This window comes from Staurois parvus, unplaced genomic scaffold (genome assembly GCF_062004578.1).
Source record: "Staurois parvus isolate SC_StPar_1 unplaced genomic scaffold, SC_StPar_1.0 ptg000390l, whole genome shotgun sequence".
Lineage (NCBI taxonomy): Eukaryota > Metazoa > Chordata > Amphibia > Anura > Ranidae > Staurois > Staurois parvus.
In genome coordinates, this window is record NW_028318186.1 from 12,716,848 (window position 1) to 12,735,879 (window position 19,032).

At 42.4% G+C, this 19,032-nt stretch overlaps 1 protein-coding gene across 2 annotated transcripts in view; it reads right to left on the reverse strand.

Annotated features, from left to right (window-relative positions):
• The window catches only part of LOC149455704 (cytochrome P450 2A4-like), a 62,900-nt gene that overhangs the window by 22,030 nt on the left and 21,838 nt on the right, over nucleotides 1-19,032 (reverse strand). For both annotated transcript variants that reach the window (XM_089686103.1, XM_089686102.1), the window contains exons 4-6: nucleotides 15,959-16,108; nucleotides 6,040-6,200; nucleotides 1,207-1,383 (exon numbers count right to left, since the gene is read on the reverse strand). In XM_089686103.1, the coding sequence (XP_089542229.1) occupies nucleotides 1,207-1,383; nucleotides 6,040-6,200; nucleotides 15,959-16,108 (488 nt within the window). The remainder of the gene's footprint in view (nucleotides 1-1,206; nucleotides 1,384-6,039; nucleotides 6,201-15,958; nucleotides 16,109-19,032) is intronic.

Genomic DNA, 19,032 nt, shown 5'->3' on the forward strand with positions numbered 1-19,032 from the left:
AGCCTGTTGGATTTTTCAAGCGATTATTGCCAGGTGTGATGATGTCACTGCCCTTGTGCTCTGCTTGTTCCTCTGATGCTTAATGAATATAAATGATGTGGATGTGCAGATGGAGCTATGTACAACTATGCAGAATTAAAAAAAAAATCAGAGGAGCTAATGGAGAGAAGTATCCCTAGATTATGTAAAGAGGGTTGTGTTAACGTACAGATTCTGACCTACATATGGGTGTTACATGAAACACAATCAGAAAGGTGGACTTTTCTATAAAAAAAATGAAATGGAACAATTTATAAAATGCTGTTTAAGTTTTCCCTGAGGAGTCCTTACTTTTTTTTATTTTTGTCCATAGAAGAAGTGAGGGGAAATCTGTTCACAAAAATTTAGACCTAGTACAGGAGAAATGAAGAGACTACCTCTTCAAAGATTTTTGTTCAGATTAGTCCTACTTATTGTTGCATTTCATAAATGAAGCAACACATTTTGGAAGTTCCAAATGGCTCCTTTCATGAGGGCTTCGGACATGTGGATGAAGGCTTTATTCTTGACCATCAATGTATGCTAGAGAAGAAAGGATTGTGAATAGCAGAGGTCTGCTTCCAGTTCTTGATTTGGCATTGACAGATGGATGTTCTATTCTCTTTCCTGCATTTTTACAAATAGTGCTCCTCAAACCTGACAGAGGTTCTGATGTTTCCTTCATCAGCAGGCAGACCTTCAGAAAAAATATTTGGAAACAGCTTCATTTTAATATCTTTTCATAAAATCTTCAAAACTTGACATTAAACTAGTGTTGAAGAACAGTCCCAATGAGATCTATATGAAACTAGCTGTATACGCTTGGGTTATATGGCTTGATCAAGGTCCACTCAATTGATTCCCCCATCCACACTAAATAGTGCCGATGGAGGAATCTACACTGACGAATATTGTTTGAGACACCTGCGGCTGTCAGAATATACTGTATCTGATTGGAGACAATTATTGTTGGGCCAACATGTTTTCACCCAGCTTCTTTGGTATTAAAATCTAATTTTGCTGAGCTAGATGGGGCCCACAGAGCCACCCACAGCTCAAATTTATTTTTTGATTCCTGGTGATTCTGCTTGAAATTCAAGCCATGTACGGTCACCTTTAATTTCAAAATTTTCTGTTGTAGGATTTACAGATACTTTGTAGTACAACTTGGTGTATATGATCTTTTACCTTGTTGGCCTGAATGAGGAAGCAGTCTATAAAATCTCTGGGGAACTCTGGATCCAATGATCTCCTGTGTGCGTTAATTTCCTCCCTTATGAAAGATTTCACATGCTCACAGTCTGCAAACACCTTCTGATGGGGGCCTGGAAGATGCTTCATTACACTATCAAACGCAACATATGCCTAAATGGGGTGAAAAAAAAAGATATTTACAAAAGAACCAGTGTTATATAATTACTATTAAAGCTGAACTCCAGGCAGATCTAAAAGACTGAAAATGAATGCATCTTTGTAATCATTAATATACACTATATTGCCAAAAGTATTGGGATGCCTGCTTTTACATGCAAATTAAGTTTAATGGCGTCCCAGTCTTAGTCAATAGGGTTCAATGTTGAGTTGGCCCACCCTTTGCATCTATAACAGCTTCAACTCTTCTGGGAAGGCTGTCCACAAGGTTTAGGAGTGTGTCTATGGGAATGTTTTGTCATTCTTCTAAAAGGGCATTTGTGAAGTCAGGCACTGATGTCGGACAAGAAGGCCTGTCTCACAGTCTCGGCTCTAGTTCCTCCCAAAGGTGTTCTATCGGGTTGAGGTGCCGGTCAATCAAGTTCCTTCACCCCAAACTCACTTTTCAATGTCTTTATGGACCTTGCTTTGTGCACTGCTGTGCAGTCATGTTGGAAAAGGAAGGGGCCATCCCCAAACTGTTCCCACATTGTTGGGAGTATGAAATTGTTCAAAATGTCTTAGTATGCTGATGCCTTAAGAGTTCCCTTCACTGGAACTAAGGGGCCAAGCCCAACCCCTGAGAAACAACCCAACACCATAATCCCCCCTCCACCAAACTTTACACTTGGCACAATGCAGTCAGGCAAGTACCGTTCTCTTGGCAACTGCCAAACCTAGAAACGCCCATCGGATTGCCAGACATAGAAGCACAATTTGTCACTCCAGGTACACATCTCCATTGCTCTAGAGTCTAGTGGTGGTATGCTTTACAACAGTGTATCCAACACTTTGCATTGTACTTGGTGATGTAAGGCTTGAATGCAGCTGCTCAGCCATAGAAGCCCATTCCATAAATATCTCTATGCACTGTTATTGTGCTAATCTGAAGGCCACATGAAGTTTGGATGTCTTTAGCTATTGACAAAGTTGGCGACTTCTGTGCACTTCAGCATGCGCTGAACCTGCTCTGTCTTTTTACGTGGCCTACCACTTCATGGTAGAGTTGCTGATGTTCCCAGTTGCTTCCACTTTGTTATATTACCACTAACAGTTGATCGTGGAATATTTAGATGCAAGGAAATTTCAGGGATGGACTTATTGCACAGGTGTCAACCTACCACGGTACCACGCTTGAATTCACTGAGTGTGACCCATTCTTTCACAAATGTCTGTAGAAGCAGTCTGCATGTCTACGTGCTTGATTTTATACACCTGTGGCCATAGAGAAGATTGGAACACCTTAATTCAATGATTTGCAGGGATGTCCCAATACCTTTGGCAATATAGTGTATCATTAAGTCCCCAGGCACATCAGTTTTGACTTACAGTAAAGTTGCACGATTTAAAGTCAGGTGACTTGCTGATTTCAGGTGCGATTTGCAAGACATCTGACACAGATGTTTATGCAAATCGCACCAAAAGTAGTGCATGTACTACTTTTGAAATCGGTGTGGCTCCGACCAAGTTGGAACCGCACTGATATGACTGCTTCAATTGTGGACAATAGGGTGCGACTTGGCATGCAATTTGAAAGTTGCAGGGCATGCAAATCGCATGCCAAGTCGCACCCATTGCGACACGGGTGTAAATGTATTTTTTTAAATAGCAAGCAGTGTAAGTATCTGAGCTTGACTATAATCTGAGCCTCTTGCAGCCTCCGTACAGCAGAGCTTAGAATGGGAGAGGGATAAGCAGCACAAAAATCCTTTCAGGTGTGCTGGAGTGCAAACAGTCATGCTGATATGAGGAGAAAGCAAAGTAATACAGAGAGGAGTTTATTTTGCTACTTCACTGTTCAGTGGGGAGGAGACTAGTAAGATTAACCCTCTCTCTATTTGTCTAGGAGACCATTATCCTCAGTACAGAAAGAGATGGGAAATCCCACATTTTTGAGCCATCACAGTAATAGGAAGTGAAGGGAAATCTGCCATTTGGATAAACCTGTACTAGTGACAGCTGTCCAATAGTGGCCACACATATTTAGATTTTTTTCATCTGATTATTGTGCTATTTGATCAAAAGGATTGAACCTGCAGGCAATCTAATAGCCATAACTTCCTTTATGATTGTCTCAAACTTAGTTTAGATCAGATTTGTTGAAACTAAGTTGATAGGCAAGAATGGAAAATGACTGATCATTCTGCATTGATGGACAGCACCAAGATGCTTTATTCGTGAATACAATTGCATTTTGATGGATCAGATTTTTGTGATAAGCCACGAGTGCCATATTGATTGAATGGGTTGTTGACAATAGATCAATTATGCCTATCAAACAAGACTGATTGGGAACAAAATTGGTCATTTATCAAAGGCAGGCGCAACTTGACCTCCATCTGATAGGTGGTGCTGGGCCACTGTACAGACTGTGCAGATTCTTAAGAGGAAACTTGTTCCTTTGCAGAATTCATAGTTGTCAAAGAGGTTGCAACTACCTGACTGGATGCTCCAACTTCTGGTAACCTCTGGCAGACATCTAGGTGAGGGTCTCTATATATTAGGGTGCCTGTTCCATTCAGGCACCTAGAACGAGTGACTAGGTGAGGAACAGAGACTCCACTTGTAAGGGAAAGTAATAAAGTGCAGGGAGAGGTTCTGCAAAATATAACTTGATGGGGATCGCAACCATTATCTAATCTATACACTTTAACATTTATTTGAAAAAAAAAAACTCACTGTGAGAATAAGCAAAGCTTAAGCTGGGTACATTCAGATCAAAAATCGCCTGGTTTAGCAGGGACCAAAACCGAAGTTTCAATCTGTGTACATCCCTCCCAATTGCTAGATCGGTTTCTGTTGAATTGTCCTGTTGGAAAATCTCCTTCGATCAGTGGCCTGCAGCCAATGGGCTGAAACACTGCTTAGTACATTCTGCTATTTACACATTTGGGGAGGATGGGGGAATCACTTCCTCTATGCTATTGTGTTCTGACAGAGAGCTGCCAACTATAGCCAGCTTGTGTACAACCAGCCTGCTCATCCAGGTGTTAAAAATTCAGCTGGTCCCTGCTGAACCGGCCGAACTTTGATCCATATATGGCCACCCTAACTGTGTGTACCCAGCCTAAGATGCTAAGACTGTTTACCTTACCAATAGTGTAGTTTGTGAAAAGCTAGCATTGATCATGCTACAGGCTAGCCACCTGGCCAGTCCTTCAGCCATAGGGCTGCTAAGTCTGGTATGTTTGGCTTCAATATTTTGGAAATTATACTAATGTAATTAAAACTTTATTAGAACAGAACAAAGAAATAATGCACCCCTGTTTTTTTCACATATGCTGGTTAGATTCCATTGCTGGGAACTTTATGGCTTTTGCCCCGGAGACTTAACATACTTGGTTTGAATACTTGGTCTCCATGACATTGGGAGTTTCCTTTGGCTCATCTATTGATTGACTGACAGGAGTAGGGACACCAATGTCACTTTACATGCTATTTAGTGTCCAGAGAGGCAAACATAGAGGAGGAGAAAAAAAGGAGGTAGAAAGAGGGGGTTGTTCTGTCTCCATCTTCTCTCTCTGGGCACTAAGGACATGTATGGCCAGATGGAATGAGAGACTTCTAGCTGCTGCTGGATAGGAGCCCTGAAAGTATAGTAAATTAGGCAGAGGCTGATCTTCTGTTCTTGTAATTGCCTGTAAATTCCAGTTTGCCACACACATATTGTAATAGTTGCCATTTGTAGTCTATGTATTGTCAAGATTGCTGGCCAATGGACATCACCCTAAATTAGACACTTTTAATTCAAATAGAACAATGGCATGAATTAACTGGAATTAATATTCAGCCAGTTTTATGTCTACTGTGGGCCACAGTTTTTAACTCCAGAAAGTATAAGATAGCACATTGGTATTTAACATGATAGAAACAACTGCACCCAACATTTTATTCCAGAAAATGGCACCTACCTTAACAAAAAATGTATGTGAATATTATTGGCACTTGCCATTTTAAAATGACTGACCCAGCTATGTAATAATATTTAATGAGCTTTAATGTAAGCCTGTTGTGAAAAAAATTGAGGCAGTAATTACTGACATCTTTTTCTGAAAACGCTGGCCTCCTGCTTTTCATGCTAACCCTCTGGGTTCAATGTTTTGCTATGTTGCCCTAAGTATGCAGATGAGGACTTCTAACTCCAATTTATACACTTATTTCTGTGCAGGGATCGTCTGCCTTTTACTATCTGTATTTGTAAATAATTGTGCTACTTATCACATAATTATTTTGTATAGCACTTCCTGTCTCTGGGTTGTTGGATTGAAACCCCAAAAGGAGGAAGTAAAGAGTCTGAGACCACATGTTCTGTCCATGGCAAAACTGCTGTTGAATCCAGGCCAGAAGCAGGAATTGTTAGGCAAGTGTTTCTTTGTTTAATAGTTTATTATTGTTGCCCATGCATGCATTATACTAGATAACCAAGTCTGTGATATGGTGGTGTAATGTAACTTAGACTAATGTGCCTGTGCTAAAGCACCACAATGTTTTTAATAGGCCCTAACAAAGCACTGATGCTGGGGGTCAGAATGACAGCATTTTCACCAAGAGGTTAACCATCTATCATCTTGATAAGCAAACTTTATGTCAATGATGTTAAAAAGCACTGACCACTCCTAGTGGACTTCGGATGAATGTAAACAGATTGTTAACGGCAGAGACAAATTTCAGGAAGCTCTCATCCTCGTAGCCCCAGCGCCGGCCGAACATCACCAAGTTTATTACATTGTTAACTGCACGTCCAAGGACTGTCAAAGGATTGAACACTTCACCTGGAGATGTAGGGAATAAAGGTTGTCAGGATCCATCCAACAACAAAAAGGTCTAGATCATATTTTCACTTATTTTCATAAAGATATTTAACATAACAATCAGGATAAAGCCAGGGTGAGTTAATCCAGAATACACATGATATTTTAGCTATGCAGTGTCTAGGAGAAGCCAAATGTTTGATTTGTGTGCCTGCTCAACAGTGATTTGTTTAGATCTCATGCATGCCTCGCTGAACACCAGCCAATACATTTGGCATCACACATTAGCACAAAACTAGGTGTAAAGTCTCACATAGACTCTGAGACAAATGTGCGTATTACTAACTTTGAAATTCTGAAAAGTCCAATATCTAATAAGTCCCAATCTGTGCAGTGCCCACTCACAATTTTTTCTGCAAAGGCCTGAATTGTTCAGAGAGAAGATGTTAGACTCCAAAGGTACCAGCTTGATTGTAAAATATGGGAGAATTACTAATATTTGTTTTTTCACATCGGTACTGGGTCTGCTAGACATAAAGAATAGTGTTGGTATCTACGCATACCAGAAATACAGCTGAAACCATCACTCTTATTTTCGAATCCCTAATTGATAAATGGACACAGTTACAAGTGATTGAATATTAGATTCTACCTGTGCTATTTGGGTAAGATATAATGGCCTATTTCTTTCCACATAAAATGAATAAGATCATTTTTGATTGCTCTGAAGGGTTCAAAATTCCTAAAGAGACTGCATCACCAATACATATAAACACTTACAAAACACTGTTAAACTGTGCGAGATTGCATTGTGTCATGTGCTGTAATTGCAATAGTTGGCCTACAGAGAACAAAACAGCCAATTTGCTCACTGCAGATTAGTCATGGAAGTTATTGTATCTGCCATAGGCAGTAGAAAACGTAACTGCGTAAGGATTCCAGGTAACAAGATAGCTTGGGGAAATATCAGACACATGGGGGAATCACCTAGCTGCTAAAAAACAATTAGAGTGAACTAGACGGCATGCAAGATTTGCAACTACCTGTAGGTGCCCAGCAAAATGAACCACACAATATTATTATTATACAGTATTTATATAGCGCCAAAGGGTATGCTCAGCACTGTACAGTAGCAAGGGGGACAGAACATGAGGCAAGACAGTAACAATACAATACACGAGGGGTTCAAGGGCCCTGCTCTTTCGAGCTTACAATCTAGGAGGGAGGGGGAAGGTGGTACAGGAGGAAATGGCTGTGGGGGATGGAGTGGTGGGAGGAGTGGAGGAGGTTAGTTGTTAGGTGAGGTCAGGTGTTAGGTGAGGTTGGGGTAGGCTTCCCTGAAGAGGAGGGTTTTCAGGGTGCGCCTGAAGGTGAGGAGGGTAGGTGACAGTCTGATGGATTGGGGTAGGGAGTTCCAGAGGATGTGGGAAGTCCTAGAGAAGTCCTGCAATCGGGCGTGGGAGGAGGAGACCAGAGAGCTAGAGAGTAGGAGGTCCTGTGAGGAGCGGAGGGCACGGGTAGGGTAGTATTTGGGTATCAGGTCAGTTATGTAGTGTGGGGCGGTGTTGTGAATGGCTTTGTAGGTCAGAGTTAGCAGTTTGAATTTGATGCGTTGGGCAATCGGGAGCCAATGAAGGGATTGGCAGAGGGGGGAGGCAGATGTGGAGCGGTTGGTGAGGTGGATGAGTCTGGCCGCTGAGTTCAGGATAGACTGGAGTGGGGATAGTGTTCGTTTGGGTAGGCCAGTGAGAAGGGAGTTGCAATAGTCCATGCTTGAGATGATGAGGGAGTGTACGAGTTGTTTGGTGGTGTCTGGGGTGAGAAATGTGCGTATCTTGGAGATGTTGCAGAGGTGGAGCCTGCAAGATCTAGATAGCAGTTGGATGTGGGGTAGGAAGGAGAGGTGGGAGTCCAGGGTGACACCCAGGACTTTGGCGTGTGGGGTGGGAGAGATGGTGGCGTTGTTAGTAGTGATGGAGAGGATGGGGGGGCACAGGGTGGGGGGAAGACCAGGAGCTCGGTTTTGGATAGGTTAAGTTTGAGGAAATGGAGTGACATCCAGTCTGATATGTCGTTTAGGAGGTGGGCGATGCAGGCATAGAGTGAGGGGGTGAGGTGGGGGGTGGAGAGGTAAATTTGGGTGTCATCGGCATAGAGGTGGTAATTGAACCCGTGGGAGTGAATAAGTTTGCCAAGGGAGGAGGTATAGATGGAGAAGAGGAGGGGCCCGAGGACAGAGCCTTGGGGGACCCCGACAGAGAGGGGGAGGGGGAGGTGGCAGTGTTTTAGGTGACGCTGAAGGAGCGTTGGGAAAGGTAGGAGGAGAACCAGGAGAGAGCAGCGTCCCTGATGCCAAGGGAGTGCAGTTTGGCAAGGAGGAGAGGGTGGTCAACAGTGTCGAAGGCCGCGGAGAGGTCGAGGAGCAGGAGGATAGAATAGTGGCCATTGGCATTGGCGGTTAGCAGGTCGTTGGTGATATTAAGTAGGGCGGTTTCGGTGGAGTGCAGGGGATGGAAGCCAGACTGTAGGGGGTCAAGGAAGTTGTTATCAGTAAAGTGGGCGCTTAGGCGATTGTAGGCCAGGCGCTCAAGAAGCTTGAAAGTGAAGGGCAGCAGGGAGATGGGTCTGAGGTTGTTAAGGTTAATGGGGTCAAGGGAAGGTTTTTTGAGTATGGGGGTGATGTGTGCGTGCTTTAGAGGGGAGGAGAAGGTGCCGGTGGAGAGGGAGAGATTGAAGATGTGGGTGAGGGAGCGAATGATGGAGGGGGGGTGACTGGAGGAGCTGTGAGGGGATAGGGTCCAGGGGGCATCTGGTGAGGCGGGCTTCAGTGAAGACCTTAGAGACCTCCTCAGGGGTAGTTGGGCTGAAGGAGCAGAGTGTTGGGGAGGTGATGGTGTGCGGGGCATTAGGTATAGTGGGGGGTAGTGCGGCTATGAGTTCGGGGGAGGGGGCAATTGTGGGGTTGAAGGAGGGCGGGAGGCTGGGTGGGGAGGTGTATTGTGAGTTGACAATGTCCTTACGGATTGTGTCAATCTTGTTTTGGAAGTGATTGGCAATCTCGTGGACCATGAGTGAGGTGCTGGGTGGAGGTGGGGGGGAGAGAGCAGGGATTTGAAAGTAGAGAAGAGCCGGCGAGGACAGGTGGAGAGGGAGTTGATAAGGGTTATGAAATAGGCTTGCTTGGCGGCGTGGAGGGAGGTGGTGTAGGCGAGGTAGAGGGAGAACGCGCGAGGGGATCTGGTTTTGCGCCATAAGCGCTCCAGTGCTACCTCGTCGTTTGAGGCATTTCATGTGGTCGTTTTGCCAGGGTTGAAGCGGTCAGGGTCCAATGTTATGTGTGGATAGGGGTGCCAGGGAGTCAAGGGCAACTGACAGTGAGTCGTTGTATGCAGTAGTGGCCAGGTCAGGGCATGACAGCGGGAGTATACTGTCATACAGACGGTCAGCTGCCGGGTGGAGATGGGTCGGGTTCAGATTGCGGAGGTTGCGGGTGATGGTTAGATGCTTCGGGGGGGAGTTGATGGGGGGGAATGGAGAATGTGAGGAGGTGGTGGTCAGAGAGGGGGAAGGGGGTGTTAGTGAAGAGGTGGGAGAAAACGAGGTCCAGGGTGTTTCCGTTGGAGTGGGTGGAGGACTGAGTGCAAAGTGCAAGTGTAGCACATGATCCTCCTCCAAAGAGAAAAGACCTCCACCCCCGAACCCCCAGGGTGCAAGACTCCTAACAGGGAGTACCTTTTGGTTTACCCAGCCAAGACCAGGCAGACCCCTTCCTTTGGGCTCCTGCCAAAGCAAGGTCCTCCCAAGTACAATGCTCCGTGGAAAACCTTGATGCCCACTATCATGAATACATCTATATTTCTACATGGAAAGGTTTTGTAATCCGGCAAGCAACATACTGTATTATTTAACAGAATACCATTATGATTTGTTAGAGATTAGATATGATATGGATCATATAAATATTTCTCTTAGTATACCTAATATATTTTATTCGGATTTTGGAGCTTGTAAGATTGATATGTTTGGTATCTGCCTTCTTGGTAGCATCATATACATTAATGTAACCCCTTTTTATGAAAGTAACAGCAAGATTGATCATTTTTAAAGTTTGTATATAGTAGTTAAAAATGACTCAGGATATTCATTGCTTTAAGCTGCTCTGTAAGACAATTTATGACAGGCTTCATTAGGAGTCTTTTGCAGACCCTACTAGAGGAGCTTTTATAACACATCTGCATTCCATCTAATGTTCTCTGCTTTGTGTCAAATGTGGTGGGAATGTGTTCCACCAAAGATCTCACTGCCTACAAATGCCTAGCACAGACATGAGATTTAAATTGAAATATTTCTGTTATTGACTCTTAGAAGTTTGGAGAAACGTTAGAGGAATGAGGTTGGCATCATGTTTATTATGACTTCCCCCATTCTCCACACAGTTTGGGGCAGGGGCGGACTGACCATTTGGGAACTCGGGCAGTGCCCGAGGGCCCGGGGTCAGTAAAGGGCCCCATAGGATGCCCCTGGTACCTTTCATAGGCTTGTTTGAGTGTGGACGTGGACACAGGGGGCCCATGATCTCCTATTGTCCGAGGGCCCCATGAGTTGTCAGTCCACCCCTGGTTTGGGGTTAATAAATTTTCACTACTGTCACCTCCAAAGCATCAGGATCAACAGTAGTCCTTGCACTACATATTGCAGAACTCAAAGGGAATGCTCCATTTCTGTTTTTTAAGCCCTACCTTTCAGGTTGGCCTCAGTGCAGAGAATATTATTGACAGAACTGATGGGGATCATAGGAAACAAAAGACTGTTATTATTTCATGCCTGGAAAACTTCCTGCTATTTGCTGGAACCTTCTGGTAACCTCAAACCTGTTTCTGGAGCAAGCCTGGATCCCAAAATGGGAAAAAACATGGTTACCCCAAAATAGTCAATTCTCGGTACCTCTTGGATTGAATATATAAAACCTTTTCTGATGAAAAAGAAGGTGCTCAGGATTGAACATTAGACAAGGCGGCTGAGTAAGACTCCCAAACTATCCAACAGGAAGGCCATGTAAACTCTAGTTACCATATTATATTAGGAGTAGTTTGGGCTCAAGCCTAACTATTAAAAAAGTGGTCTGGTCAAAGGGAAGACCCAGACAACCCATTAGCCCTTCAATCCTGGTGAAGAATCCTAAAGATAGTTGACCAAGGAAGAACTCCTCTCATAGGGCTGACTGTTGAGTTACCCAATCCAAGCAAAAAACCATTACAGACACCACTTTCTGGAGCTGAGCAGCACACCGGAGCAAAGACATTGCTCAGAGAAAATGGATCTCTCACTTTAACTACAGGCAATGGGAGTATGTCTCCACCATTTCAAGTCCACATAATCACCTGTGCTAGTACTCTCGGACAACTTCACAACAGTCTCATACTCAAATTGTCAAGAGGAAATAAAGTTAGAAACATTGAGGAATACAGCAAAACACATCATTCATTGGGCAGAGGAGAGAGGAGAATCGCATAAAACAAAAAGGAATAGGAGCTTTATCCAGAAGACTTTCAACTTCTAACCAACTCGTGGGGCACCAACAAACATCTTTTTGCGATGTCCCAGAACAAAACGTTGGATGCTTTCTACTCTTAGTGTGCAGGGGTTTTAAAAAGCTTGGATGTTCTTTTTGAGCATTGGGACTTAGACCCAGTATAAGCATTTTTGCTTACCATGCAACTAGGGAAGGTTATAAAGTGATCTCACAATAGTGCAGATTGATCCTGGTAGCCCCCTTTTGGTCAAGAAGGGTATGGTTCTCTCTACTTCACCTACTGGCAGACGAACCTCTGATGATCCTCCTCTGCAGGAGGGATCTCCTTCTACAATGCAAGATTGTTCACCCACATCTCAGGAAACTACACCTGTCAACCTGGATCCTGAATGGAAAATCCTTTAGAGAAAAGGTCTACTGAGTTTTCAATTCCTAGTAGCTATCACTTGGCTCCTTGGGTCAGTGAGTTCCATACACTCTCAGTAAAGGGATTATTCTTCACTCTGAAGGGAGATACGGTAATACTTAAGACAGAACAACAACTCTGTAAAAAAAAGTGATAACTACTGTCAACAAAAATCAAAACGTGGTGCTGCCCTTTTTTTGCCAGAATGCTACTTACAACAGATAGCAAATTTGGACAGATGAAAGCACTAGGGACTTCAGAATATCCAGTTTCCTGTTCCCATAGCTTGGTGATTACACATAGCCATCACTTTGACCTAAACACCTGCAGAGAATCCTGTCCTTTCCGTGTCATAGCTCACGCCTCAAAAGTTCTTTCAACATCCCTCTGCAGACCAAATTTACAAAGTGGTCTCATGGTTCAACTTCAACACTTTTGTAAAGCACAGTTTATCCCTTGTCCAGTCAGGATCAGGGTTTTGAGAGGAAAGTGCTTCAGGTCATGGCCCCACCCTACATCTTTTCCAGAAATTGTTCCACCCTAGGGTGTTTACACTTTTGGACATAGTGATGCTGCATATTTCTGGAACATTTTACTGAGGGTTATATATACTTACCTGTTTTGTGAGCTGCCTTTTGCTTATCTAGTGCTGACTTGACTTCCATGTTATTCCACCCTAGATCTTGCTAAATCCCTCTAATGAACTATTCTGGGGGTTTTTTTTATCTGATAATGCCTTTTCTAAGAATCCTTTAGGGTGGCGAGGTCCAATCCTAGGTTTTTCCTATTGTTACGGAATGCCTGTCACTCAGATTGGCATTCCGTAACAATACTTGCTGTCAGATAACCACTTCCTCGCCACTGGGACACAGGACCAAGGTATTATAACTGGCATTGCACCAAAGACTAGATGAGACTAGCTTAGATGCCAAACTGAAACTCTTTATTGAAAACAAAACAGGTTTCTATACACTCCAGATATAGGGCCCATCCCCTCATGAACAATACAATATTACACTTTGGGATAAACATCCCACACTGATTAGATAAGGAGGTGAAGCTGACTTCAATCTAATTCTATCATGTAGGCACCTCCAGAAGGACTTGCCAACAAACAATAGGTGACTCAATTAATTTAATTAACAATGGGAGTGCACACCTGGGAGGTACAAAATGGGAGAAGATAGTAAGCACATAAGACCTTAATAAACAGATTAGAGCAAGAGTCCTCAGCATGAGGTTGTTTTGCTGATTATATCAACATCTTCTTAGAGTCTCTGACTCTAGGAAGGAGGTGTGTTGAAGCAGAAAATGCTAGTTTGGACACAGAGACCCCTAATGTGTATCTTGGTACTCCAGTTCTCAGAGGCTGTGTGTTTTAGGGAGACATGGACTTGAATCTGAAGTAAACTACTCCAAAGGTCTCCCCCAGGCCCACCCCAAAGAAAAGAGCCCCTCATATTCCAGGGCCACAGTCAGTAGCCAATAGGCTAGCCTGCAGTCCCCTCCAAATACCCTGTCGTGGTTGGGTCTGTCACACCTACAGTATGTATTATTTTGTGCCTAGTGTTACATAGTTAATCTGGTTGAAAAGAAGACACTAGTCCATCCAGTTCAACCAAAAAAACAGACACACACACAAATAGAAAACCTCCATATACACTATCCTATACCTACAGTATATTAAGAGGAAGGCAAAAAACACCATAAAAAAACATGATCCAATTTGCTCCAGTGGGTTCTTTTAGTCATCATTGTGATGAATGCAGCATCAAACCCTGGCCACCTTCAACAACATGTGACGAGTGTCTGGTCAAACTTACACCATGTCAGTGATGTCAAAGACACTCACATCCTCACCCTGCTGGGTCAATAAAAAAATATGCATGGTCAGCCTTAGTCACTGGGTGACAGGGTAACTTTTGATGTTATCCAGAACTTAGCTTTAATTTTTTTAACCTTGCCAGAATAATGAGTACCTTTTCTCCATATCACAAGATATACAATTAATTTGCACCCACAGAAACCATTTTTGGAGGTTTCTATAAAAAAAAAAATGAAGGCTTATTCCTGAATTGACTCGCTAAACTCACTAGAATTCCCTCAAAGTCATCCAGGATTTCATTTAAACCAACACTAGGGTCTGACTAAAAGAATCATGTTCTGTAAGAAAAAACTCATTGCTTCTATTACTTTTCACCCTGTTGAAATATTTTCTCCTTCTCCATTTAAATGTCTCCAAACGAAGTTTTAATCAAAGTGAAAGTGACAGGGGAAAAATATAAAATGAACCCTAAGCAATTTTGTTTGAATTTAGTTTATACTTTTTTATTGTGCAGCGCAGTGCTTAACAAAAATACACATACAGTGCAGCACTAAAAAAAGTGATAAAAAATGAGTGAGAAAAAACATGTGATGAAAGAAATATTGAAATATTGTCCATCCAAAATATTAAAATAAAGGAAAGTCTCCAGAGGCCGTGATGAAACAGAAAAATCCAAGGACAGCTGATGTGTCACCAACCACTCACATGAAAGGCTTACCAGAGAGATATGACTCCCAGTTAAGTGGTCAATCACGCTTTGTTTTAAAACAACCCAGAAGGTTGGAAAGCCAGATCCTCCTCCGGACCACCAATGAAGAAATACCAAAGATCCTCCAAGCAATAGACCCTAATTAGGGTAACTGTAGCACTCCGGATGGGACCCAAACTCGTGGTAAGAAACATGCAAAAGAAGAGTGCTCCACATAGTGTAAAACCATTAAAACAGCATTTATTTTAAATATGGTTGCACTCTCATAAAAGCGGACATCAATGAGCATAAACAAGCAAAGAATCAGAATCTTCCAACTACCAAAATGGCTGTCGGCCAGTCGCACATGCATGGTAGCGTGTGTGCATGGCTCCGCCCTCACTGTATATGTATTATTGTATTATTGAGCAGGGTCCTCTGTTTCCTCTTGTACCAAATTATATTGTAACTGTAATATCTACCTTCATTTTGTAAAGCTCTGCACAAACTGCTGGCGCTATATAAATCCTCTATAATAATAATAATAATAATTATTGCCTGGTATCAAGTTGTAGTGTTCAGCCGCTGTATATGTGCACTTTATTCTTACTTTTTAGCACAGATTTATATATATATTTTATACTTTTTTCTATTGCTGGCTTCCTTGTGAACAAATTCATTCATAAATATGAATTTATCAAGCGTGTAGGAAAGATACAACAAAAAGTGGTATATGTCACTGTCAAATTTGTGATTCCATTGACTGCTCTCATGCCCCATCTACGGTAATCTACTGTACCAATTCCTGTGAAAGGGAAGGTGCACCTTATACAACTGTGGGTCAGAAGAGCAGGGGTTCATGATAAATCTATTTCTTTATTGATAGTAATCTAAAAAATTACCAGTGTGTTTCAGGAGCTTTGCAGGTATCTCCTTTTTCAGGGCTGCAAGTTACCAGGAGTATCTTAACCCCACACTACTCCAAAAAAAATGTCTGTAAGATTTTAGGAACCCTAAAGAAGGGGGTACCTGTATAATCCTCAAAAGAATCTGGATTTTTTTTGGAGTTACAATGGATTAATTACCAAGGCAAGCTCTTTTTGACTTTCTAAGCTAATTCATAGCTGCATAAGTAGCTTTTCTGAAGAGCCTCATATGACTCCTTGCTTTATAAGCAGCCTCAAAGATACAAAATTTTATTGAAAATTCTTGATAATATTTTCTCCTTTGTGTGCCTCTCAAAACACCTATTGAAAATCCATATTGTAACAAAACCTTGGACTGCCAGTTACTTCATGACATGTCAATGACTTCCTCCTGATCTCACCTCCAGTATCTTCTATAGCCTTTAATAGGTGATGGGATTCCTCCTGAATTCTCTCCTCCATTGAACGCTTCCCCATTCCGAAATTCCTCAGTGATGTCACGGCAAACCGCCTAACCTGCTGCCAGCGTTCTCCATTGGTAGTGACAATACCTAAATATGGAAAAAAAAATTAATCTATTTGTGGTTGCTTCTCCTAAAATGCTGTTAGGGCTTCAGGATCTTGGCATAATAGCTTTGGTGCAGGGGCGGACTGACAACTCATGGGGCCCTCGGGCAATAGGGGATCATGGGGCCCCTGTGTCCTTGCCCAAACTCAAAAAAGCCTATGAAGGTACCAGGGGCATCTCATGGGGCCTTCTACTGACCCCGGACCCTCGGGCAGTGCCCGAGTTCCCAAATGGTCAGTCCGCCCCTGCTTTGGTGTAATCTCTGCAGATTTCCAGTACCCTTAAAACTGTCCCACAGCTGGAAAACTCTTTGCTCATCAGTTGGGCAAAGTGGAGAGTGGTGCACAAGCATCCAGCTAACATACTGAGAATAAGGAATCCTAGAATTTTTCATTTTATATTTTCAATATTAAAGTAATTTTAACAGTGAAAAAACTTTTAGCAGGTCTTTAGAACTCCAGCAGTAGAACTGAGCTGTACTAACTTTTCACATATTTTGCGCAGGAGTCAGTTCACCCAAAAGTGATATTTTAATTACAGGTGGGCTGTAAATACTCCAGCACATTTTTTTTTATCCCTAAAATATCCAGCAAGGCGAGCTGGATCACCTTATAATGGGTACAATATTACTGCAGATTTTGGAAACTATCAGATCTCACCGAAAAGTCTCCAAAAGACAGAAAACTCTGTTAGCAGTTATATACCTTTTTATATATGCAGTGTGTGTGTATATATACAGTTGTGTTCAAAATAATAGCAGTGTGTTGAAAAAAGTGAATAAAGGTCAAAATCCTTCTAATAGCTTTTATTTCCATACACACAAATGCATTAGGAACACTACACAATCTATTCCAAATCAAAACATGAAGAAAAATATATCAAATTTGTGTTGTTCCTCTAAAAAAATTGAAGAAAAGTGAATATTAGACTGTTCAAAAAATAGCAGTTATTGTATTCTTCTTTACAAACTCAAACATTCACTATATAAACTTAAAAATGTTTGAATATTTTGCTTTCCTTTGAATCACTTAATGAATATTTAGTTGTATAAGCACTGTTTCTGAGAACTTCTGTACATCTGTGTTGCATGGAGTCAACCAACTTTTGGCACCTGTGAACAGGTATTCCAGCCCAGGATGATTGGACTACATTCCACAGTTCTTCTCTATTTCTTGGTTTTGCCTCAGAAACTGCATTTTTGATGTCACCCCACAAGTTTTCTATTGGATTAAGATCCGGGGATTGGGCTGGCCACTCCATAACGTCAATCTTGTTGTTTTGGAACCAAGATGTTGCCCGTTTACTGGTGTGTTTGGGGTCGTTGTCTTGTTGGAACACCCATTTCAAGGGCATTTCCTCTTCAGCATAAGGCAGCATGACCTCTTCAAGTATTCTGATGTATTCAAACTGATCCATGATCCCTGGTATACGATAAATAGGCCCAACACCGTAGTATGAGAAACATCCCCATATCATGATGCTTGCGCAACTATGCTTCACTGTCTTCACAGTGTACTGTGGCTTGAATTCAGTGTTTGGGGGTCGTCTGACAAACTGTCTCTGGCCACTAGACCCAAAAAGAACAATCTTACTTTCATCAATCCACAAAATGTTGCACCATTTCTCTTTAGGCCAGTCAATGTGCTCTTTGGCAAATTGTAACCTCTTCAGCACGTCTTTTTTTCAACAGTGGGACTTTGCGGGGGCTTCTTGCAGATAGCTTGGCTTCACATAGGCGTCTTCTAATTGTAACAGTACTCACAGGTAACTTTAGACCTTCTTTCATCTTCCTGGAGCTGATTGTTGGCTGAGTCCTTGCCATTTTGGCTATTCTTCTATCCATTCGAATGGTAGTTTTTCGCTTTCTCCCACGTCTTTCAGGTTTTGGTTGCCATTTTAAAGCATTTGTGATCATTTTAGCTGAGCAGCCTATCATTTTCTGCACTTCATTATATGTTTTCCCCTATATGTTTTCCCCTCTCCAATCAACTTTTTAATCAAGGTACGCTGTTCTTCTGAACAATGTTTGGAACGACCCATTTTCCTCAGAATTTCAGAGAGAAATGCACTGTAACCAGCATATACAACATTTGCTGCCTTCCTTCCTTCCTTAAATAAGGGCAAAAATTGCCACCTGTTTTTCAAAGAATGAATGACCTCACTAATAGAACTCCACACTGCTATTATTTTGAACATGCCCCTTTCAATTAGTGATTCAATTACACAGAATCAGCAGCATGCATGTCATGACTGTTGGGTCTGTTGGATTTCTATTACTCTACTACACCTGCTAGTAAATTATTTGCCATGTAGAAATATCATTTCTACCAAAAACAGTGATTGATCAGGTTAGTAATGTCTGACTGCTATTATTTTGAACACAACTGTATATATATTGTGACATTATGATATCTGGGAGACTAAGGTGGGTCTAGTCTGGGTTCTCCAGGCCACTTTGGCAGAGTTTCTTCCGGACCAGATTTTATGGTCCACTGATGACCACCAGCAGGTGGTATAAATCAAGCAGGGCTGGGGAAAGCCTGCGCTCGTTTCTACAGAGGGCAGTGGAGACAGTCAGGCATCACGTGGGCTCTGACTAGTTCGGAAATAGGTATTACATCCCTCAGCAAAAGACTTTTACAGGATCTTTCTTTCACTTACCATAGTTTATGGTGAGTGATATACAGAGCTGGTGTATCTATCCTGGGAGGTCTGGAGTACAGATCACTTACCTGAGAAGGGAACCAAAGAAGGAGTACAGAGGATACCAGATACTACTGGCGAAGGATCTAGAAGTGATCCTGGAGGCTTAGTGGCCCTTTTGGGTCGCAGAGTGGAGGTGAGGGGGCATTTTAGCCACGGAGGATAAGTGTGCTGATACCAACACAGAAATCATCACTTTCATCA